Source organism: Pimephales promelas, chromosome 18 (genome assembly GCF_988280905.1).
Source record: "Pimephales promelas chromosome 18, fPimPro1.hap1.1, whole genome shotgun sequence".
Lineage (NCBI taxonomy): Eukaryota > Metazoa > Chordata > Actinopteri > Cypriniformes > Leuciscidae > Pimephales > Pimephales promelas.
Window position 1 is genome coordinate 25,235,821 of NC_142786.1, and position 25,393 is coordinate 25,261,213.

General features: G+C 36.1%; 1 protein-coding gene across 5 annotated transcripts in view; it reads left to right on the forward strand.

The window, feature by feature from the left end:
* csmd2 (CUB and Sushi multiple domains 2) overlaps positions 1-25,393 on the forward strand; it is a 410,157-nt gene that overhangs the window by 19,680 nt on the left and 365,084 nt on the right. For all 5 annotated transcript variants that reach the window (XR_016147450.1, XR_016147451.1, XR_016147449.1 and 2 more), the window contains exon 2: positions 2,846-3,062. Coding sequence is in view for 2 of the 5 variants with exons in the window: in XM_089123227.1 (XP_088979353.1) it covers positions 2,846-3,062 (217 nt within the window). In the remaining 3 variants the exon portion in view is untranslated. The remainder of the gene's footprint in view (positions 1-2,845; positions 3,063-25,393) is intronic.

The window sequence follows — 25,393 nt, forward strand, 5'->3', positions numbered from 1 at the left end:
AAGCTTACATCTTACAGTGGTAGAATCACAGTCATATGCAACTTCTCACTTAATGTGCAAACATTTACCTAAAAAAAAATTCTTTGCAAGCAAGTTATTCTATATATATATATATATATATATATATATATATATATATATATATATATATATATATATATATATAATTGTAGAACTCAGAGGGAGGCCTTTGTAGTCATTTGGCAGATAATGAAATTAGCCACAGGTATAAACTCCTTTATTTTTAGTGTAAACATGTTTGTCTGACTAAATTCTTTATTTTTTATTCATTTATTTTATTTATTTATTTATTTTGTTCTATTTTAACTGCAGGGAGTAGTTGGACCATGCCATCGGGTTCTGTGTGACTGTAGCAGATATGCAAGTTTCCTGGAGAGGATGGAATAAAAAAATAAAAAAATAAATAAAATAAAAAAAAAAGTGAAGGAAATTCGGAGAACATTAACGATTATTAAAGCAAGAAGGGACAATTAATTAAAGGTGTGGCTACGGACCTGTCCAGAACTAGTAATTTAGGCCAGGCTTTTCACTGATGGATGGAGCCACACACAGTTATTAAAATTTCAGATTGAGTGCAATATTTTATAAGATGTCGCTGACAAGTATGCAAAAGAGAAATGCAATTAATGCTGAGGAGTGCAGCCTGAGCTGCAGGCGATATGGAGTTATTAAAATTAGTCTAATTAATAACCAAGGGTGGTATCATTTCTACTCTTTCCTCCTTCTTAGAATTTCTGTGGAAACTTCTTATTGACCACTGATAAAGCTGTGGCAATAGCAAGGGCAGCTAACAGTATCCATGTACTAGACCAAATGCTAATTTAATTGGCTCTTGAAATTGAATATTATTGCTCTAGGACTTTACATGCAGGGTAAAAACAGATAAATATTAGTCATTTTAGCTGGTCTCATTATATGCACCTTGAGTAAACGCTTACATAATTACATGGACATTATAAGGAGTTTAATATGGAAGCATTTTATTGTAGCCTACTAGCCAATGATTAAATGACCTGTCAGATCAAACAACACATTAATTAATGTAAATGAATCCTTCTAAAGCACAGAGCAAACTGGCAAATGAACATATTCGTAATTTCTGAAGGTTGTAAATCACAAAATCATTGTTTGCAAATGTCCTACGCCAACTTACTAATAAGAAATACATGTTGACATTTTCCTGTTGACATTTTTTTGTTCCAAAATATACAATTTCATTTTCAGGATCGTTTAGACTAATAACAGCATGCAGTTTTAAAAATGGATTTGTCCTTTGAATGCAGTGGTACCTTAAAGTCCCCCTTGCAGTCAATAATTACATCCCTTAAAACTCATCTTTTAATAATCAGAATGGCCTATTTAAAAGTGTTTTATGTATCTCTCAGCCTTTGGCATGACTAAGTTATCAAATAGATAATAATGTATTGCTAATGTTTAAACCTGGATTATATGCTTTTATCCAAATATATGCTTTTATCCAAAGGGGCTGCATGTGAAATTACATTGTTAAATAAATAGGCAACAGATTTGTTTTTTTTTTTTTTTTTAACCAAGTAGAAAAGGTATAATATTGATATGGTCAACCGCATAATGCAATTCAGACATATATATATATATATATATATATATATATATATATATATACCATATCAATATTATACCGTTTCTACTTGGTTAAAAAAAAAAAAAAAAAAAAAATCTGTTGCCTATTTATTTAACAATGTAATTTCACATGCAGCCCAATGTTATCCTACAAACAGTGTTCATGTTGAAGGCTGTGGAAACAAATAGGCTATAAAATGTAACCAGACTCTAGATGGTTAGACATGCTTTATGTGCAAAAAACAAAAAGTACTTTAAACAGGAAAAGTGTTTTGAAGCAGAAGTTAGAATCATAACATTAAAAATGAAACTATATAAACACAAAAATGTTAACTTATGAACACAACATAATTTTACTGTTTAGCCTACTGCTATCATAAACATACTTATTTGTAGTTTTAAAATTCCACATATACAATAGTACATTTAATGCAAAGTAACAAATATTTTACCAAAGTGTAGCTATATTTTAGTCAGAATTATGGCACGTGTATTCTTTGAGCTCTGTCTCTTTGGTGCGCAGCAGCGCTTGTTCACATGTTTGCGCAGAGACTCGCTTGCTTAAAGGCTCGACCACTCCTGATAGCAAAATGGAAATATTTGCATGTCTTTCTAACGTTTACAGTTGGAGAATATGCCTGTAAAATGTAAGTTATGCGCTGAGGAAAACGCCTCATCTTAAATGCAAAGTAATTAGCCCATCTGTCAGCACTAGTATGTATCTGTCAGTGTAAGAGCATCTGACAGGGAAGCCGTGAAGGCCTTCGTTTTAACAAGGCCTATATCTTACGAGTTATTTTAAACCCTTAATATAAAAAAAAAAAATGCCTTATGTTTAGGATTATTTGGGTTATGTACTTTCACTGCAGCAGCTAACTCTATCGTAATGTATGATAAACGGTATTGCCTTATCTTTTTTATATATATATATATCGATTTTATATATATATATATCGATATACCGCCAGCCCTACTTGCACAGAGCCCAGCTGGTATTTTTAGATGGTACACTGCAGTCTTATGGAGTAAAAGTACTCAATCCACTGCACCAATGCAATGGTGTTGACTTGTTATAATTTGGTCATTTCTCTTCAACCATATTAAAACCACAAAGTAGACAGACAAGATCATAACTTGCATTTCATGTAACAGGGGTTCTTTAAAGCCTTGTATTTACTTTTTGACATGTTATAATATTTTCTTCTCTTTTTCTCTTTCACAGCTCAAAACTGCAGTCACACACTACACAGTCCAAATGGGACAATAGAAAGCCCCGGATACCCGTATGGATATCCTAACTACGCCAACTGCACATGGGTGATTGTGGCACAGGAACACAACCGGATACAGTTGGTATTTCAAGGCTTTGCCTTAGAGGAGGACTTTGACATCCTTTCAGTCTACGATGGGCAACCCAGTCCAACAAATTTACGGACACGGTAAATACAGGCCGTTTTATTATTCTATGTGTGAAAATGCCAGATCTAATCTCTTGGAATTGTTAAGAGAAGTAACTTTGCTAACAGTTTGAACTGTGTGCGTGAACTTCGGATTTATTTAAGTGGCCCGAAACTTGTTTAAAGCACACGGACTGGAACAAAAAAATTCATTTCAGGTCTGTATCTAATGTTCTGAACACTGAAGTCGTCAAATTGATTCAGCGCTTTTGACTTTATCACTGCCGTGAGTCTGAATTTCTCCCTTGTATACTCTGAAAATAAGAAGAAAATAAAAGGATTGAGGCTTAAGGGATTGAGTGGAGCAGATATCCTCGAGGGGAGTGTCTTTGGGGCCTTGGCCTGTTTTCCATTCGAAAACTAGCATTTTGAAAAGCTTGCCTACATCCATCAGCCTTCTCAGATAGCAATTTTCCTGATGAAACGAAACTAGTTTTATAGAAAACATTGCAGAGCTCTGTGAATTTGAATTTACTTACCCTTTTTATGTCACCTCTTTTTTTAGTTAATACAATGTGTGTGGGAAACGATGTGTACAAGGACACTTTCAAATATTTTTTTCTTATCTTTTTTTTTATTTTTTTTTTTACATTTCAAGATTCAAGGACAGCTTCTCGCATAGCCTCATGTTTCCATGGTGTTCTATGAATGTTAACCTTGTTCAGCATGGACGGTTTACCCTGACAGTGTATTATTAGTGTCAGCTGAACTCCCTGTTTTGTAGAAATCAAAAGGATATTGAGAATATTCCAATAGGATGTTGTGGGAAAGTCTGTGTTGCTGTGCTAGATCATAATGCCACAGAATAAACCAATGCGTTTGAGCAGTGCTGCCATGTTTTTTTGTTTTTTTTTAAGGTTAGTGAAACTTAAGTTGTAAACGAAAGTAAGAACAAAAAATGAAGACATTTTGGTGAAATCTGAGAGCTTTCTGTCCCTCCATTGGGAGTTACATAACTACATTCTAGGTCCATAATGCGAACCAAAAAAAAAAAAAAAATACACATTATAAATATAAATATATTAACATGTAAAATAGTTAAATCATAGTTGGCCATATGTTTTTTTTTTTTAAACCTTGCCTTTACATTTGAGCTTTGAAGAAAACAAGCCAATCATTTAACATAGTGACAATGTGACAATGTTCATGCATATTTTTACTGAGAAGACAGTAGACATTTCATATAAGTTATTTTAAGATTTCTTTTTGCTCTGTAGCTGGATGAATTTCTTGCGCTGAGATTATTCAAGATCATTTGAGTAGTCTACTGCAAATGAAATTTGACCATTCCCATGTGCTAACTGAGTAAATGACATGCTTTTTTGTTCCTTTGCTCTCAAAAGAGATCACATTGGCTGACCCTTCCATTCCATTATTTCTTTTTTTCACTCTGAAATCGGTCCAGTGAGTCATTGCTACGTTTTACCGCCAATCTGATATCTTAGATCTCTAGTTTGAAAGAGTCTTTGCACTTATCACACAGAATACCATATTATCCCTCCTAATTTCTGTTGAATCGGTTCTCAGTTAAAATGTAATCACTCTGGAGATTATTTGGTTTGAGAGCTGATTTAAATAAGTGCTGTTTTATCCATCCAATTATTAATTTGGATCTGAAGCTGTTTGCTTGTTGTAGTGGGTGGATTTGAATGTATTGTGTAAAGAATATGACCGTAAAGGTCTCTGGAAGCATTCATGGTAAATATCACATGTTGACTCTAGTCTTCTACTGTTGTCAGGGCTGTTAGCTGATGTTTGTTCATCAAGCAGTGTGCTATCATAAAACTGAGTTTTATGCTTTTATACTCACTTGGTTTTACTTGTCTCCCATGCTTCTTCTTCTTGATTTGAAATGGTACTGTGCCAGTGTAATTTTAGTATAATTAATATATTATTGTAGTATTTATTAAAGGGGTTATATGATGGTTCTAAAAAGAACATTATTTTGTATATTTAGTTTAATGCAATTTGTATATGCGGTTTTAGGTAAAAAAATGTACGTGTCTCTATGCACTTTCTGAAACGCTTGATTTTTCAAAGCTCATCATTAAACATAAAAGTGCAGTGTGATATGATTGGCCAGTGATCAAGGTTATTAAGGTTGGCCGAAAAACCTTAAGCTTGTACGCCCATTACCATATTTGGAACATCATCTCCCAAAGCAATTTTGACAGGTGTTAATCAGTTCTATTTTATCAATCCGAGCCCAAATCTGATCCGGAAAACGCAAATGAACAAGCTGATACCAGATCATTGGGCTGGGCTATTAAACGATAAGGATTTGAAACACTAATGCTAGCAATTCCCGCTGCTTACTAATGGCTGCCGTACGGATGTAAGCTCAAGTAGAAGAGAACGCATGACGTCACATTTTGGGAATTTTCACACCAATTTAGACCCGACTCCTTCACAAACAATTGAGCCTACAGGCTGATAGAGGCAACCATGGTGGACCGTCAATTTTTCATTCTTTCTATTACATTATGGTTGGATCATAAATGTACAAATGATGTACATTTTTTTTTTGAGTTACAACCTACACATAAGCCCATTTAACTGCACTATGGAATGTGGGATATACATATTGAATTGTATTATTATTAATGTAGATTAATCTCAGATCTACTTGTACTTACAGCTAACACACTAAATAAAAAGGGAAACATGAAATCGCGTCATATGACCCCTTTAATAGTTAGTTTTTTTCCCCAAATTATTATTTTTTATTTCAGTTTAAGTTTTCTGTATGTTAAAATTTCAACTTATTTTATTTATGATATTTATTTAAAGGGTTAGTTCACCCAAAATTTCATTGTTGCGTGAACTAACCCTTTAAGCTTTATTTCAATTCACTGAACATTTAGCTAACTTTCAAATAACAAATAATTTAGTTAGCAATAACACTGTATTGTACTAGATTTGTATTCCTTAAATGGTATTAGAGATATTATCCCTGGAAATGCAGGAACCTGTCAGCTGACATCCTTGATGCATTGGTGAAGATTCGGTTTCTGTCACCATAATTGCTGCTGTGCAACTGCTGTTGTTGTGGAGGCATCAGTGGGGCATTTTTTATTTCCATTATTCTGTCATGGGGCTGATGGGTATATAATGTATGTATGGATATGTTGTTAGAGGTCAGATTAAGGACACACCAGTTTCCCTGTTGTTGTTTTCTCCTCCAAAGTATTCGGCCACCATATAATTTAAGCTTATCCAACAGCGATGATCTACTTTCCGGCAGAATTTATTTCCAACACACCTGCTTGCAATTTTCGAATGAGCTGAAAGAACATTATAACTGGTTCAGTTGTTTGTTTAAAAGTGAAACTAAACTCTGCAGGAAGCCGGATCTCTGGAAGGTGGATTGAGCTAAAACATTTACACTCTATATGAGACAGAAACTGAGCTTTGGCTTAGTCCCATCAGCTTACACAGGTCTTCCCAATTACTATCACCTGCATGAAGCTCATGGACTGCTACTTTTAAAGGGATTGTTCACCCCAAAATTGAACTTTTGTTTTAATTTAGGCTACTTCATGTTGTTCCAAACCTGTATGACATTTTTATTTTTGAGTGAACTTTCCCTTTAGTTTTATTTTGTGGACTCCTTAAACATCATGACCCTAAAATATATGAAAATCTACTTGAGCTAGTTCTTAGTCACAACTGACAAACATATTCTTTGATTATCGTTTGATGAATTACTGCTGCATGATGAACTGAACTTAATTATTTTCAAGTTTATTGTCAATATCAGATGAATGCCCGATAATAAAATTCTGTAATATATTATAAAAATTAATTTAGCTTAAATGTTCTGTACTTAAATAAAAAGTAAAGAGACTTGCTTGTGCTAATACATACACAGACACGCTGCTGTGAACATGTAAGAAATGTTGCTGCTGCTGCAAATAACATATATTAAAATACCCTTAGCAAATCTATTCAGGTGGAGCTGGGGAAGGTGGAGGGTTTCACAGGAACTTTGCCAGCTCAACAACGTGATGTCTGCCAGCCAACATTTTAAACAATATCTCAATGTAAACATTTTTTTTTTTTTTTCCAAAATGTTGACAAGACTAAGTTTAATTTGACATCTGGTTAACTAATAACATGAAAGTAAGGTTAATAATATAACTTACAAATATAGACTAAATGTTTCATTTTAACTCAAACTGACCTATGGCTAAGCCACGCCCCCTCCATTCACTCGGACAAACAGTCAACATTCACAGGAAGAAATTGGTGATTTTTGGAGACAGAAAGATTATATATCATCTCCAAGTCACCTAACGGGCCTTAGCTATGCATTGGAGGGTTATATTAATCATTTTGCTGTTGAGAAGGTCGATGAAAAGCTTCAGCTGCAGGCAAAAATTTACTGGGTTACAGTGTAAACGTGATAAACCGCATATCGTTGCATCACCGTTTGGTGCTGCAATATTTACATGAATCATTCAGCACAACATTTGTTCACATTTATTATCTCGGTTATTTACAGATACGTTAATGAAACTAAGTGACATGTTGGCTACAACGCAGATAGAAGCTAACGTTAATGTTTTCTAATGTTAGGCTAACGTTAGCCTAGCGTTACATTAGATTTTAAAGATAACGTTCAAATATGTTGTTCACTTAACTTAAAACAGATGTAGACATCCTTATTTAATTTATCCACGTTTAGTTGGTGTTGTGGTCTAATGATACCACATAACTTTATCACCTAAACTTAATCCAGAGGAGACCCTTATCTCGATTGAGATGTTGCTTGGGAAAGGATAAAAAAAAAATTAATAATAATAAAATAAAGTACACACAGTCACCCAGCCTCTCGGGAACCTGTTGGAGTTGCATACACCATGCACACCGTATGACCATTTTAAACTTAAAATGGCAAGAAAAAAAAAATGAAAACTGACTAACTGCTGCAATGCATTTCAATGGACGTGGAAGCAGAGAATGTCCAAGTGTATTGGGTTAGCTGCACACTGTCATTGGCTCATTGCGTTTGAGGGCCTGGCTTCACCATAGGTCAATTAGGGTTATGCAAAAATGATTAAACCTCACAACAAGTAGACTACATCTTGTACTTTGTATGGCCTCCGTGATTTTTAATGACAGCACCAAATCTTCTTGGCATGGAATGAACAAGTTGGTGACATTTTCTATCTTTTTCCATTCTTTAAGAATGACCTATTTTAGAGACTGGATGAAGAGTGATGCTCAACTTGTCTTTTCAGAATTCCCCATAGGTGTTCGATTGGGTTCAGATAAGGAGACATACTTGTCTTGGCCTCTGAATCACTTTCACCCTGTTCTTCTTCAGAAATCCAACAGTGACCTTAGATGTATCATGTTTAGGATCATTGTCAAGTGCACGACGATCAAGGGCACAGAGTGATAGCATCTTCTCTTTCAGTATTGAGCAGTACATCTGTGAATTAATGATGCCATCAATGAAATTCAGCTCTAGCAGCACTCATGCAACCCCACATAAGGAGACTACCACCACCATGTTTCACTATAGGCACCGTGCATTTTTCATTGTATTCCTCACCTTTGCGACGCCATGCAGTTTTGAAGCCATCAGTTCCAGAAACATTTATCTTGGTCTAATCATTCCAGAGTACAGAGTCCCAGTAGTCTTCTCTTTATTTTTGTCAGCATGGGCCCTGGCAAACTCTGGGCATGCTGTTTTTGTGCCTGGCCTTTCGGAGAGGTGTGTTTCGTGGATGGTGCCCATGGATGCCATTCCTCAGCAGTGTACGCCGTATTGTGTCACAGGAAATAGTCACCCCAGTTTAGCTTTCTACTTCTTTAGATAACTGCAGTGAACTTGCATGTCGATTTTCTTCAACCCTTCTCATTAGAAGATGGTCCTGTGAGATCTTTTTACATTTTTGTACCACTTTTGCTACAGTATTCTGACAGATAAGTAAAGCTTTGCTGATCTTCTTGTAGTTTTCACCTTTCTGGTGTATATAGACTATTTTCTTTCTCCGGTGACATTCTCTTCCATGTGATGCCACAGCATGCAACGGGAAGTAACACACTTTTATAGTCAACTGTCTGCTTAATTAATAATTAGACTCACCTGTGGTTGAATTCTTGTTAAATGAGACATTTGTAGTATAACATTTAGCTTTGCAGACACTTTCAGTGGGATGTACTCATTTTTGCATCACCTAATTTGAGTGAAAATTATTGTTCTCCAAGTTGTATCAATAACCTTATTTTCAATTCAATATAAAACTTGGTCTTGTCTACATTTTGGAAATTTCTGTGTTCATTAAATGTTACTTTTCAAAGGGGATGTACTCATTTACACTGAGCTCTGTATATTGCGTTGACTTTTTCTCGTAGAATAAGTTTAAACATTATGGAGTTATTGTTCTTTAATTGGCTTTAAATTACCTCAAAGGTAATCTTTTGGGAAAAACCCAATATAGGTATTTGGACTACGGCAGAAGAAGATGCATTCATGCAGTGGGGGTGAATGGGACTTAGTGGCAGGCGAGGAGTGGTGGCCACTTTGTTTAATTGCTCTTATTTATTTGTTTAACTCCAGAGCTGTGCTTCCTCTTGATATACGGGTGGCTCCGTAGCCAGCTTTTATGAAAAAGCAGGTCTCGGACCAATCCCATTAAATCAGACTTTGTCATATGCCTCTTCCTGAACTCCAAAACAGGCAGCATTTGGTGCAGTGCATGTAAGCAATGAACTCCACTTTGATGTTTTTTTGGATCCACTTTATGTGAGAGAAAAGTACCTTACTGGATCCTTTCATGCTTTCACCGAATTGATTGTGAAAGAGCTAATTTGTGTTCGTTTGGAATGCTCATCATCAATAATTGCTACTTGCCAGATTCAATTCTATATAAATCCTTACCTGCTGTGGGTCCAAGAAAAAGCATTTTTCAGTAATAGCTTAGCTTTCATTGAGACGCCAGCCACTTAAAAGCTGAAAATTCGAACACATTTCATTAAAATATTCTGTTTGAAGCTTTAGATTGGGTAATGCTGTAAGTTATTGTGTCTTTAATGGTATTTGAAAGAGCTGATTAGAGTATTAGAAAACAAGTTGCTAGTGGAGGCTAGAGCTCATGAACTACTCTCATTTGAAATGATCGCCAGAGGAACAGGTAGACCTCTGTTAGAGCACTCGAGGACGGGAATGTGATGATGAGCTCAGAGGTGCTTTTGATGCTCACCTGCATGTGCTTGTGTTAGGTTTTGAAATGTTTTAGGAACCAAATGTCCCCAAAATTTTGTAAAACCTGAAAATCCTTAACCCTGTGTTCTCCATAAGGACCCCATATTCATCAAGGGACTTATTAATGTCTTAATCGTTGTGTAGAAATGTTATTTTGTCTTGTCATGGTTGTCATTTCAATTATGTAGAATTTGATAAGACTTGAGAGTTTGGAATGGCAATCTAACACACACACACACACACACACACACACACATATCTATATATTATATTACATATCTATATATATATATTAGACAAAATAAAATTCCTACATATCGAATAAGACTTTAACAAGTCCCTTGATGAAGCTGTAGTCCTTATATAAAGATAAATGCATTACATTATTATGTATCATTTTGTTTTTAAATTACTGAACTAGGATATGAAAGTAAAATAATGCAGCTTTTGATGTTGAATTGTTGTGTCATGATTCATTATCAAATGTTAGAATGAGGAAAAAATTGTCCTAAATAAATAATTTGCTTATTTGAAAGAACATATGCTCTGCTATGCTTTGTTATGGAGGTTAAAATATGAAATGTTTGTTCCCTGATTTAACAGGATGTTTTCAGGGGAGTCATGCTATAATTCATTATTCATAGTGTGGTAGAACATTGTGTGCTCTGTTTGGTTAAGTTTGAAGTTCAGCTGCATTGTTTTCTGTCAGTGCAGACTAAGAAGTGAATAGACATTAGTCTCTGCAGTCCATGCAAGATACAGAATGAAATGAAGTTGAAAGTGTGTGTCAGCATAAAAGACAGGTTTAGAAGCAAGTACCAAATCGCATGTTAGGAGGGTTCACCAGTCTTAAGATTAAACTTACAAGTACATATGCTTTGACTTTTTATATTTTTTGGTTTCTTGGCAGCAAGTGTGATGGATCTTTTAATTAATAGTATATCGAACATATCTTAATTTTAACATCTAACCTACTTCTCCTTTAGGCCTAACATTCTACCACTTGAACAAAATGTACTCTGAAGTTTGTGTCGGAACCAGTGAACAATTCTGAGATGCTGGCTAGACAATATCAAAAAGATCAAAATCTAGTCTCATGACATATTGAGTAATCAACTGAACTTCTAACCTTTTCCATTTTTCATTCCTGAGGGATAGTGTCAAAAGGGGGGCTTTGTGAGACGCTTAGGCGTCAACTACCCTTACGAAAAAGAAGTATATTTCAAGTTCATTTTATGTAGTATACTTACTTAAGTAATGTTCAAGTATATTTTTAAGTGTGCATTATCTAGTAAGTATACTAATGTCACTATGTACTAGTAGTAAACTTGTAAGTGTACTATTTTAATACCGCTTGGGACTAAATTGTCCCACTTTTAGTACATAAAAGTATATGTTTAAGTGTACTATAAGTGTAACAGTAAGTGCACAACTAGTTCATAATTATGTATCTCATGTGTACTGCAAGTGAATTTATGGGTATACTAGTAGTTTACTTTTTTACTGTAATACTTATACAAGTATACTTTGAATACTTAATTATACTTTTAAGTATTTCTGGATCAAAAGATTGAGTACAAGAACAGGACAAATATACTTGCTTTTCTCTCAGTATAAGTCAAGTACACTTAAGTGTAATTTGAAATATATTTCTGAGAAGTACATATAGTATACTTCAGAGAAGTACAGGGAACAAATAAACTGAAAGTATACTTTCTTATTTTTAGTTTAAAAGAAGTATACAAATGACACAAATCAAAAATTTGTTTATTTAAATGATGTTAACTATTTTTTTTTTTTAAACTTAAATTTCTTAAACTTAAATAATCCTATAATCCTAATCTTACTGAAGAATAGTTTTAATGTTTGCTCTTTTTTGGTGGTACTCATATTTTTGAGCAATTTTTGTTTATAGTATTCAGTAATATACTGTATGTCAGGATTATGTGGTCATTTGCATATAAAGAACACAAGGGCAAGCAACGGAGAAAAGCTAGCTTATATTTGCAATATCGATTCAGCAGAAACTGGCTTTCTTCCCTCCATATTCCACTCCATTTTCCACCACCCGGTGATTTATTCATCACAAGCCTCAGATACTCGATGGAAATCTCAGCACTTATTGTTGGCTGTAATATTGGCAGAACCATAAATGGAAGAAACATTACTTGTATTTTTTCCCCTCTCCATTATACAATACCGTATAGTTCCAGCCTGCAGCAAAGTTATCATATTTCTCTGGTCTGACGAGAGGGAAAAGGTCATGTTAGCTACAGTAGCTGACATTGTTTATCTTTACTAATTCCCATAGATGATCATGCATATTGTAGTACGACTTATTCTGCAGTGTAGACAGGGAAATTAATATCCCAGATAAATATATATATAATGTTGGGACACACTCTGCTGAATTTATTGTTTTAAAAACTTTTTTTTAATCTTGAAATTAGGTTATTAGTCTCACTAAAGGTGTCCCCGACTAAGGATTTTCATAGTCAAATCAGAATCGACAAGTCTTGCCAATAGGCGACTAATAGTTGAATCGTATGTGTGGTGTTGGGGAGGGGGCGGGTCTTTAAAATTTTGAAGCCGCGATGTACATAACATCACAAACCTGACAAACAAGGCCTCTTCTCATCAAACAGAGAATATCAGAAGGGCCTCAAGTGTTGATTTCAATCAGTATTCATAGATAACATATCAATCACATACCCTTTATGGCCACGTCACAAGTCTGAATGACATTTACCTGCGGCTTATGATAAGCCGGGGCATATTTCACATCTCCTCAGTCTTCAGCTGATTTGTTAATTTATCTTTTTTTATTCATTCCTCTAATACACCTCTCAATCCCCTGCTCTCATCAGTATACCCCACAAGTGTGAAACGCGTTAACAAATTAAACTCGCACCTCGTGAAAAGTAACAGAAGCAGTTCTCAGGAGAAGAAGTGATAATGAGTCTAATTGATCTGGTTTCTTCGTAATGAGACACCTGCAGAAGATGCCTGTAATAGTTGATTGAGATGGTGAGGTTGTGTGTCTAACTAAGAGACAATGTTTTCTTTCTCAATGTCTTTTCAAACGTTACTTTTTGACTTTTATTGTACTCAAAATATGGTTGGTCTCTATTCTCTCCAGCACACTGGTATATCAAAACAGATGGTTTTTGCTTAGGAGATGAGAGGCTAATGCTTAGGATGGCTGGCTTCTATTAATCTGAAAAAGACTTTTAAAACAAGGTTAATTGAGTCTAGTTTACTTCCAATTTGTTTGTGGTGTAATTGTTGGACAGAATGCCAAATCCCATTAATCAGAAACGAATGACCTCCAGACGTTAAGAGTGCTATGTCCCATGGGATTCAGAAGGCACTTGAAGGTTCTTGGTTTTAAATGAACAAACACTTAAAATGTATTGCTATGAGATAAACATAGCCATAGAAGTTTTGAGTATATTTCTCTTATAATTTAAGACTTTATTTATTTAGATCAGCTAACAAAGTCTCAGTTCCATATTGCTCACTAAGCCAATATTAATGTTCCGTACCGGCTAATGTTAACTAAATGTCTTGGTTCCGTATCAGAAGATATTTATTTGTTTTATGTTATGTATATAGACCAAGTAATAGTATAACAGACAGTGTATATTACAGTTTGTTCCACCTAGTGGCATTGGTCACCCCTGACTGGCCCTGAGCTAGTTGTACTTTGTAAAATTAAAACGAAAAGTGGTTGTTTTATGTTTGTTTTGCTATAAATATACAGTACATGCAGTGAAGATAATCAATGTACATTGCCTGAACCACATTTGTGTGGCTATTAATACGTTTAAGATTTTTAAAATGAAAGGAAATGAAAGAGGCAGGGTGGTGTGCATATTTAGTTTTATTGTAAATATACATGTAGATAACCAGAGTAGCCGAGGCTAGGTGAGTGACGTTATCAAGAACTCTGCTGTGCCATTTGAAGAATCACCGAACTTCCATCCTTCCATCCTCGGAAGTTTGTACTTTGAAAATCCGAAATACCAAGGACGTGTGTCGGAACTTTGCGTCCTTGGTATTAGGGGTGTCACGATTCTCCAAATCCTTGATTCGATTACATTTTCGATTCTACGGTCACTGTTCGATTCTCGATTTTTACAAAAAAAATTTTTAAAGCCGTAACCGGCCAATCAATGTCAATTTTATTTCAATAGCAATATTAATCAACCATGGTTGTCCAATGTTCTGAACAATAGTAAACAATCAGGATGCTCTGTTTTACATGTGCGGGAATATAAGGGAGACTCCCGGAACCTCCGCGAGACTTGGGATGTCTGCAAACTGTGACTTTTTATGAAGCGAGAACGTTTTCAACATAACTCTCTGGAAATCTAAAAAACCTCCACACCTACAACTTCATTGAAAGAGGAGGGGGTTCAAGTTCTGTTGATGGGTCTCCTGCATCTGCAGTTGCAGCCCGTTCTCATTCTGTAGCGTCATATGTGACGCTATATGACAAAACGGCGAAATACTATGCACATGGCACCCTTTATCGTTAATATAACATGTGAACCCAAGGCGTCATAAATCCTTTAGCGTTAATATGAGACTACCCTACCCTACCCCACACCTAAACCTACCCATCACAGCGCGTGTTATATTAACGATAACGGGTGCCATGTGCGTAGTATTTCGCCTTTTTGTCATATAGCGTCACATATGATGCTAAAGGATAAGAATGCGCAGTTGCCATGCTATCTTTTGAATGGCTGTAGCTACTGTAAGTTAAAAGAGGTTGACCATAGACTCACAGCACTTCAACACACGTTTTTTTTTTTCTTTTTTTTTCTGCTTGGCACACCGGCCGGACGTGAACGCATCGACGATTTCATTTAATTATTAGTTTGAGATTGTGAATTAATTTTGGTCAAATCGTGACACCCTTGGTATTGAGAAACACCTTCGTTTACTTGGTGAATGGATAGTCTCTTCTTTTTCCTGTGTTGGTGGTTGGAATTAAAATAACTAAGTAACTGACAACTGAATCATCTATCCAGCCACTAGTTGTGGAAAGAAATGATGCTTAACCATTTAAAATGGTATAGACTCTCTCTGAAACATCTCATTCCCTCATTTACCTTAAGTGTCAATTTATCCTGCTTAATGTTCGGTATTGTTTTGTTTCTGTAGCACAAAGCGGCTGTTTGATGTCGATAAGCCAATACAGTGAAGCTGAGGAGATGGAGATGAGTATTGGGGGAGGAGGGAGCGGTTACTACTTCATGGTCTTTAAGAGCTGGGAGGAAGTGGCTTCAATTAACTCATTTAATTAAAGTACTTGTCAAATTGCAGTGGTGAGTCAGCATGTCAGTGAACGGTTCATCTCCTCTAGAATGTAAATATGAAGGTGCTTGGCACCTCTGGAGAACATGTCTAAATATGGATCCGCCAAGGTCCTCCTAATGGAGTGGACACATGGATCCCCTAGCTATGCGTATTGCTTCCACAAGCTCCAAGAGTGACAGATTGTTTTCCACCTGTCTACGAGCAGCAAAAAATAGTGTGGACGAAGAGGGTGGATAGAGAGACAAAGACAAATAACAACAGATCCATATGTAGTCAGGCTGAGAGGAAAGGTAATGGGGAAGGGAAAGAGAGAGAGAGATGGAAAGAGGAAGGAACAGAGCATGAAAGTGAGATTGAGGGAGTCTCTCAGCAACGGTCAATGTGTTCCCGATGCCCTTTTGCATCTAATCAAATCAGTGGCTAAACCTTGTTTTGGAGTTTATTAGAATTTAGACACACTGCTGTTGGAGACTGTGAAGAGGAAATAACAATAAAATAAACTGATGTACAAATAATGCAATTTTGTCCGTGGCCTCCAAGGCTGAATGCTTTTTGAAAGAGTCAGGATTAGGTAGCGGCTGAAGCCTTGAGCCTCCTTCCTAACACTTCAGCAATGAAGATAACATTTGAATAATTAATCTCTGAGTCTGTAGGGCTGAGTGAGTATGTAAGAGAGAGAGGGGAGGAAATAAAAAGATAAAAAAGGAATGTGTAGGAAAAGCGGACGGGCATCTAAGGGAAGAAGCAAAAGAGGGAAAGGGGAAACCAAAGAAAATATCCCAGAGAATAAAGATAAATAACTGGGGAGAAGGTCTTCGACACCCTTTCCTTCCTCCATCTGGGTCTCAATATCCAATTAAAAATGTAATTGCAAACAGTTGGCTGGAAATATGGATTCATTTGTGATGCTCTGATTATCGGTATAGACCTGCTCAGAATGATGGATTTTGATTGATTTGTTATTCTTTCAGCTAATCAGCCTGTTTGTTTTTTTTTTAAAGAACATTACTTCTTATTCATCACTCTTTGTTTATCATGCGAGTAGAAATAAGTATCTGCCATCAGTATTAGTCTAGTTACTTTGCCAAGAGCAAGAATGTGACTGTACTACTGTAGTAGTGCTTAAATACCTTTGTGAGTGTTTATATTTATTCTTCAAATACACTTTAATGATATGTTGGCTTTAATTTTTTTTTTTTTTTTTTTTTAACTGGGTTACGTTGGATTTATGTAACAATTTATTTTAATAAACAAGTTTGCCATTTAGTTGAATAAGGCTAGCAGTCTTCATTTTGTCAAACAATTATGTTATCCTAAAATGTATACTTTTACATTCAACCAAAACAAATAATCCAGTGTCATAGTGAGTTTAATCAATGAATACATGTACTTTTTTTTTTTTTTACAATTTTGTTTACATTTACAGCTCCTAAATTAAAACAGAATTAATAATGTACATATTAACATCCCAGACCTTATATACCAAGATTCCAGGGATTATTCCCCCTAAAATACAGTAATTCAGTGATTACATTATGATTTTTTTTTTTTTTTCAAAACATGTTGGCCACAAATATTGGCCACACAAAAATATATATATTTTTTTTTTTTACAAGTAAAATATCTATGAAGTATATTCCCATTAATATTTACGTTTTTTAGCACACCAGGGTGGCTAGGAACATGAAATTATCTAGCTACGACTTCTCGTTTCACAGGAGTTTTAATACGAGGAAACGCAAAGGCCAAATTCCCTTAACCATCCTTCACAATGAATAAAACCAAAGAATATAGTTCTGATGTGCATCAAAAGATTGTTGAACATCGCAAAATAGAAAGTGGCTGTAAGAAAATGGCTAAAGGATTGAAAATCCCCATTTTGACAATCAGGGCAATAATTCTGAAGTTAATAATTCCTTTAACGTTGTTAGATGACTATCTAATCCTAACCCTACCCCAGACCTAAATCTACCTGCGTCATCTAACTGACGTTAAAGGTAAAGTGTCAGTTGGATGACGCCCCAGGATCGTCATCTAACTGACGTTAAAGGGTACCCTAAAATGGCAGATGTTGATGTATGGTCAAAACTGTCAGTTAGTTGACGTCTTTGGATGAGACTGTGTTAAGCGAAACCTGCACAACAGCCTCATATCTCTCGATACAATTATTGTGGCCCGAAAAATTATCGAGCTCATTTTTATCATGCGTTAATTGATTTACTGATTATCGCGACAGGCCTAGCACCAACATTGGTCTGGTAATCTCCTTTAAAATATTGTATTTTACCCAGTATTTGCATGGTCCTTGTGGTTTTAAGCTTTTAGACTACCACACCGTTAGCTTAGCCACCAGCTAACATCAAACTCCATTGGAATCAATTGTGAGTTCAGCAGGACCAACGTCACTTCATTCTCTGTCTATGGAGATTACCGAACTGTGCGGTTTTCTAAGGCCTGTGATGACTGTGAGGTGTAAGCTCTTGTGGTAATAAGTGTCATGCCATTTACTCGAATTTGCTCCCCATCATCAGTCAAAGAGTGTGAAATGAAACACGTTTTCAAATCCCAAACTGTTACACGGATTAAGCAAAACAATGTCATGGCTTTCCGTCCGTCAACCCTGGCCTCAACAGGTTTATTATTTTGTCTTGATGGGTTTTTGTGTAGAGCATATGTGGTAATTTACTGTATGCTTAAAGCTGCTGTCCGTAACTTTTTTGAGGGGTTAAAATTGTCCAAAATACATATTTGAGCAAGTACATAACCAGCCAGTGTTTAAAACTATCTGCTTGCCTTAGGTCGATTCAAAGCAGTAAGTGAGTCTGGTTTAGTAGACTATATTGAGTCATTACGTCACATCTGTACACATAAAGAAGAGTCTCGGCTAGTAGGCTAAATTGAGTCATTACGTCAAATCTATACACATAAAGAAGAGTCTCGGCTAGTAGGCTATATTGAGTCATTACGTCACATCTGTACACATAAAGAATAGTCTCGGCTAGTAGGCTAAGTCATTATACGTCACATCTGTACACATAAAGAAGAGTCTCGGCTAGTAGGCTATATTGAGTCATTACGTCACATCTGTACACATAAAGAATAGTCTCGGCTAGTAGGCTAAGTCATTATACGTCACATCTGTACACATAAAGAAGAGTCTCGGCTAGTAGGCTATATTACGAGTGAGGATGTTGGAGGTGGAGATTTATAGCCTTTTCTCACAGCACTTGATATAATTAAACTTATCAATTTCATGGCGGATCCAGAAAGGTTTATACGACAATCACCAGTGACAACAGATTCACCCAATGTAAAAATGCAAAAGACTTTGTTCGGACTTTGGAGTGGCTAACGTACAGAAGAAAAAAAAAGAGATTGCTACCGGACCCATGCGAAAACAAGGATAATATCAAGAGGACAATACATGTAGTCACGCAATGTTTACGTTGTTAACATTACAAATTTGAGAACAAAGTATAATTTGTATAACAAGTGATTGTTAGATTTAATCAGCATGATTTACTGCAATGTCAGAACCAGAACAAAAGTCGATGTTTCATATTAGTTCAGAGGAGATTTTCTGGTGACAATTTTTTATGTTAGTCATACTTCCAAAAAGAATAATCTGTGATTGGGATTGACAGTATCCACACCGGCATGGTGACTGACAGCCTCACAGTCTCCTCAAACATTTTGTTAATCCGCGCTGTGCTGTGTCGAGAGTGTCGAGCAACTCGCATAAAGTTGATAATTGCACTAATGCCTGCAATTGCAGATTTCGAACAGAGATGGCGACAAAGAGGGAAAATGCCGGACTGTAGCTAAGAGGCATAGCAAGGGAAAAGGTTGTTTGGAAACACTTGATGAATGTAACAAATGCCATAGAAGATGGGCTGAAGGGAATATGGGTATTTTGGTCATAATGGTTATCAGTATTGTGTGCATATTTTTGACTAGTGCCCAGAGCAGGGTGTGTGATGGGGGAGTGCAGATGGTCATTATAGCTGCAATGTTTAAAAGCTCCACAGCCATTTAGGACCATTTATCCCCTACTGATGAGTTTTGCCACTGTGCTCACCCATCGATAACTCATCTTTCCGTCCCCCTTTTTTTTCAGGGCTTTTTATGGCCCTAAAATTCTTCTGCCTGATCAGCACAGTATTATATCACTGCTTCTCCACTCTGAATAATTTAGCCTGTGCTACTATTTGTCTTCTTGCTCAACCTCACTCCCCTTCAGTATTAGCACCTCTTTGTTTTATATTCTCTCTTTTTTTTTTTAATGGTTTGGTATATGCATTCAAAGTCTGAAATTAAGTAGCATTTAAAAGACGAAACTCTGAAAAGCAGGTGGCTGAGATGTGACTTCAAGAACCTCTGAATGAGTTTCAGGATAAATGACTAAGCACATTGTTCGTTGAAATGTTGGCTAAACGGAAATAATGGCCTAATTGTTTGAGATGTAGATTGAAATTAGAAGTAAATGGGAAGAGCTCTTTGTGCTCCCATCTCTTATAGTTTTTGTGCTGTGGGGATAGTAGGAGGGCACAAGAAGTCTGAGTGTGGGACTTCCTGTGCTTTGGCTTTTTAACAGACAGTTATCACAAACAGTTCATTACGTGGTAGACTAGATGTTCCGTCAGTGGCTATTTGTTTATTTATGTTTTTTTTTATTTATTTATGATTTTATTTACTTAATTTGTATTATTTGATGTTTTTTTTTACAAATATTTGTATTTGTTTATTTATGATTTTATTTATTTAAGCTTTTATTTACAATATTGGCTTTTATGCATTTATGATTTTATTTATTTACTTATTTATGTTTTTATTTATATAAATGGTGTTTTTATAATAATAATAATAATAATTTGTTATATTTATGTAGTACTGTTACACCACTGGTCCAATACTTGTTGAAGATCCAAACGCAGCTTTATTTGGGGGTAATCCACAATTGTATTCCATATAACAGGAATAAGGTCAAAACCGCAAGACAATCAAGACAATAACAGAGTCCAAGACACGAAATCCAGGGAGACAAGCAGAAGATCAAAACCATGACAAAGAAAATTTGAATAAATAAATAAATAAATAAATAAATAAATAAATAAATAAATAAATAAATAAATAAATAAATAATAATAATAAATAAATACAAATAACACACTCTAAACTTCGCCACAAAAAATATTATTTTTAAATGTATTAGTTTATCTTGATTTCAGTCATTTACTTTTACTTATTTGTGTTTGTTTACTTATGAGACTTTAATGGTGCATGTGCCAACCAAGCAACTGAGAAAGAGCAAAATTGTATCAGTAGATTTTAACGTGAAAACTGTATAACTATTCATATGTGCTCAAGGATTACAATACAAATATGTACAGTAATATTAAGGCTAACTTCCACAATATTTTAAACCAATAGGTGCTATTTGTGCTGACATTGTTTGCGCTGACATGAACTGAAACCAAACCGAACAGACTAATGAGGTATCACCATGGAGATGATATTTGATTTGAGGACTTTACGCAGTACAGACCTTTCTAGATATCTTTCACTCCCAATGCTGCAGGTGATTCATCACACATAACATGAGATCAAAAAGAGGTATTCCATTCTGGATTCTCTCAATTGTGATTTATGTCTTAGAAAGCCCAGAGTATACCCCTTGGACCTAAAAAAAAAAGAAAAAAGAATGGCACTCTATTTATTAATGGTACTATATCCCATGCCTTATTAGAAATTATCTGAATGGGAATAAATGACTTTTAAATTACGTTACAGTATATTACCAAAGTCAAAAATGGTAAAATTACATCTCCTTTTTTTTCATTTTTTTTTTTTCATGTAGTCTTCAGTTGGCAAGCTAACAGCTTAGCTTGCTAGCATAGCATAGTGTTAGCTGGTTAAAAAGATCTTTCTGATTTGCTACTACAAGATATCAGACAGCGCTCACTGTACTCAAACTGGCATTGAGAAAGTATGGATAGGATCTTGTACGAAGCAGTAATGCAGTTCCTCACAGATGTTTCTAGCAGATGGCCGGAGCCTCGGTTGGCGTGTGTTGTTGCTTTCCATTCTGTGTGTACTCTTAAGTCAGATACGTTACTGTAATCCAGTCTCAAGCACTAAACCTCTCATCATACATATTACGAGCCATGATAGACTTGCACTATCTTCCCATCATGGCAGCAGTGCAAAAAATAGCTCTGGTGGCTGGGCGAGAGGTGTTTGAGTGGAAATGTGTGTGGGTAGGTGGAATGGAGAAGCGTGTATTTATGAAGGTTGGAAATAATGGCAGGAGTGGATAATTGGACAGCTTTTACTCTGGACGTTAGCCTCTCCGAGGCGCTCCAGTGGGTGCATAACTGCTGCCACCCAGGAATGCTCCGAGTCCTTGAAGACAAGAGAGTTACGGCAGTGATTGTGTTGGACGCAGCAGTCTGCGCTGAGAGCACCATCAATCCAGTTCACCACACCTCATACCTCTGGCCTACAGGTGGACTCTGTTCTGTCAGGACGGAGAGATCCTCACTCACATTGTACAAAAGAACCCAATTATTGATGGACATTTCACTTATAGCTTTCGATGAGCTTGCAGATTTCCGACCACCCCCAAAGAAACAAGCTGTCGATTTATTCACTTCAGATCACATTTAAACCGGAATATGTCATATGATTGATAGATGCATGCACGCAAAGCATATTCCTCACTCACCTTTGCACTTTCTCTATAATTTATCCCCTGATGTTTTCACTCTGCTTGCCTGTCAGAATCCTGGCCCTGCATCCGTTTTCCCCTCTCTTTATTTCCTCTCTCCAGGGTGTCCTTCTTCCTGCTGGAATATGGCTGGCTCAGCGATTCCCACCTTCATCCTTTAAAGCAGGCTGGCCTTTCACTATTCTTATTCAAAGCGCAAGCAGGTGGTTTGGGTTGCATTTGTTGTTTTAGCATCTTGTTACATTAGCGTTTGGAAGACACAGAGTCTAATTCAAAGTGTCTCAACTTTAGGAACACCTCGCACAACCCCACCATTCAGTTGTGCTCCGTCTAGCTGTTTGGTAGGGAAAATGCAAGTCACACATATTGCTTTTAGTTGTTGCAATACGTTTTTGGTTTAATTTTAAAGTTTAAGTTTTGACTTTTCATTGACCTTTTAAATGTACTAAATATTTGGATATATACATATTCGGACGGTAATAGGCTCTATGCACAAACCCTGCTGAAGTATGTCCGATAGGATCTCAGCCAGCTTCTTTACTTCTGCATAGAGCATTCTGCAGGCTAAGTTTATAGCGGCAAAACTTTAATAAAATTAATTTTCTCAGAAACGGAGACAACAATTTTAGAAACTGATTCGCTACTAGGATCTCGGAGTTTCGCGATCCTACGAACCTGGCAATGCGCTGCTGATGCAGTCTTTTTTTTTTTTTATCAAATTATTTTTTATTTAGCAAGGATGCATTAAAAGTTATCAAAGATGTATTTCAATAAATGCTATTCTTTTCAGCTTAAGCATAAGAGCCAATGTCTGTAAAATGTAAAATCCAAATGGAATATATGCAGTTCACATTGGCATGCTTGCTTTCGTTTCCTTGGAACATGCTGTGCTGATACAGTATCTGCTTCCATTACTATTGGAGCAAAGCCATGTGTGAAATCCAGATTGTGCCAACTATGCTAATGTGGCCAGTTTAGTGTTAACCCCAGTTATAGTTTAGTGCTGAGAACTGTAGAGTGGTGGGACGCTGAGCACTGGTAGCCACTCTGATGTGTGGTGACAGTGGTTGGACGGCGAGGTTCATTATTCACAGCCTGACATTCCATTTAATCACATTTTATTATGAAGCAGTGCAGGACTCAGTAAATCAGCCTGTGCTTGGAGCTCCTGAAGGCTGGAGGAGGGCGGGTGGGGTGTTTACGGATGGCTTTAATCAGGGGAATTTCTACAGTGACACCCTCATCATAACACACACACACACACACACACACACATTTTTAGAACACACTCATACTGATACTCGCATTTCAACCATGCATAAACCACTATACGCACACACTTGGGGTAAGCGATATGGCGAAAATATTAAAAAAATATATTTTTTTTCAGACAGGATTGTGATCCATAATCTTATCATGATTCTTATCTTGGTTTTACAACTATTTTGTGAATCACTGTGGCAGTATAGCCAAATCAATTTCTCTCTTAAAAAAAAAAAAGCCTAGCAAGGTAACAAAAAAAAAAAAAAAAAAAAAAAAAAAAAAAAAAAAAGCATGAGAGACCATTTAGACCATTAAAGCTGCAGTCCATAAGCTTGTAAAAATGTTTTAAATTACAGTAATACTGGTAGATGTCAGCGGGAAATTCAAGTATGTCTGCATCATTACGTCACATCTGCACACATAAAGAAGAGTCTCGGCTAGTAGGCTTTATTGAGTTATTACGTCACATCTGTACACAAAGAAAAGTCTCGGCTAGTAGGGTATATTGCAACTGAGGATGTTGGAGGTGGAGATTTATAGCCTTTTCTCACAGCACTTGATATAATTAAACTTATCAATTTGATGGTGGATCCAGAAAGGTTCAAACGACTTGAGTTATTCAGTCAAGAGCAATGAGTGATTTTCTCTTTGTGTTTTGTTTTTTGATCAACATTAAAGGGACACTATGCTAGCCTGGATGCCAGCCCGAACTCCTCCCACAACATTTTTTGGTCGGGAAGTTCGGTCTGGACTCGATCCATTGAGGAGTTATTATGATCATTCAAAAAATGACAGGGACGTAATCATCACGTTATCAAAGAGTGCTCGTCAAAGATGACTGCAGCTGGAGAATTGAGATGTAAAATAAATTGACAGCGCATTCATTTTAATAGATTCATTTTAATTTTTGGCATCCTTCCTACATGATTCGGGAAAAGTGTAACTTATCAGCTGGCTCTGACGGTCGCTAAGAAGATGGGAGGTAATGAAAAGCCTGTGGTCGTTGTGGTTTCTCCTTTGGTGGCACTCATGGAGAAGTAAGTAAAAGAAGCAACACTCATTATTTAACTTCTAAAATAAATAAAGTTAGGCTATGTTCTGTATTTGAAAACTGCGCTATGCAAAGGAGTTGACTTACTGCGTTGCTCTGATTGGTTGTAGGTCTACCGACTATCCAATTGAGTGCAGAGTTGTTGTTTTTTTTTTTTTTTTTTTTTTTTTCCTGGTTCGGTTATGACACGCCTCATAATCAAAACCCAATGGAGGAGTTTCAGACTCATATTCTCTCTTGAATATGAGTTTGACAAAGTCAGGCTAACACTATGCAGTTATTTTAGCTTAATTTAACAGCTTCAGTGTTATTGAAATGGTTATATTACTTCCTTTGGGTTGAATGGTGGGTGTATCGACCGTTGCTGGGACTGAGAGACTCAATACGGTGAAATCACAAAACCCAATGCACAAAAAAAAACACGTCCCTGCTTGAAATACAGCCACTAATAAACAATCGGTTTTGATGAGGAAAATAAACTATACTATTAGTAGGGATTAGAAGAACCCAGAACCTGTAGTTCATGGGGATATTTATTTAATCATGTGAAAATTCTCACCAATAACAACATATATTAGATCTCATTAAATGACAAATTAAACACAATGTACTATTGTATACTATGTAACACGTCACGCTCTCCATGAGTCGTATTTACGACAGTAACGTTAAAAACAAGTACTCCACAGTTACTCTAGGAGTCGCTGTTTGACAAAAACAGCATTCCT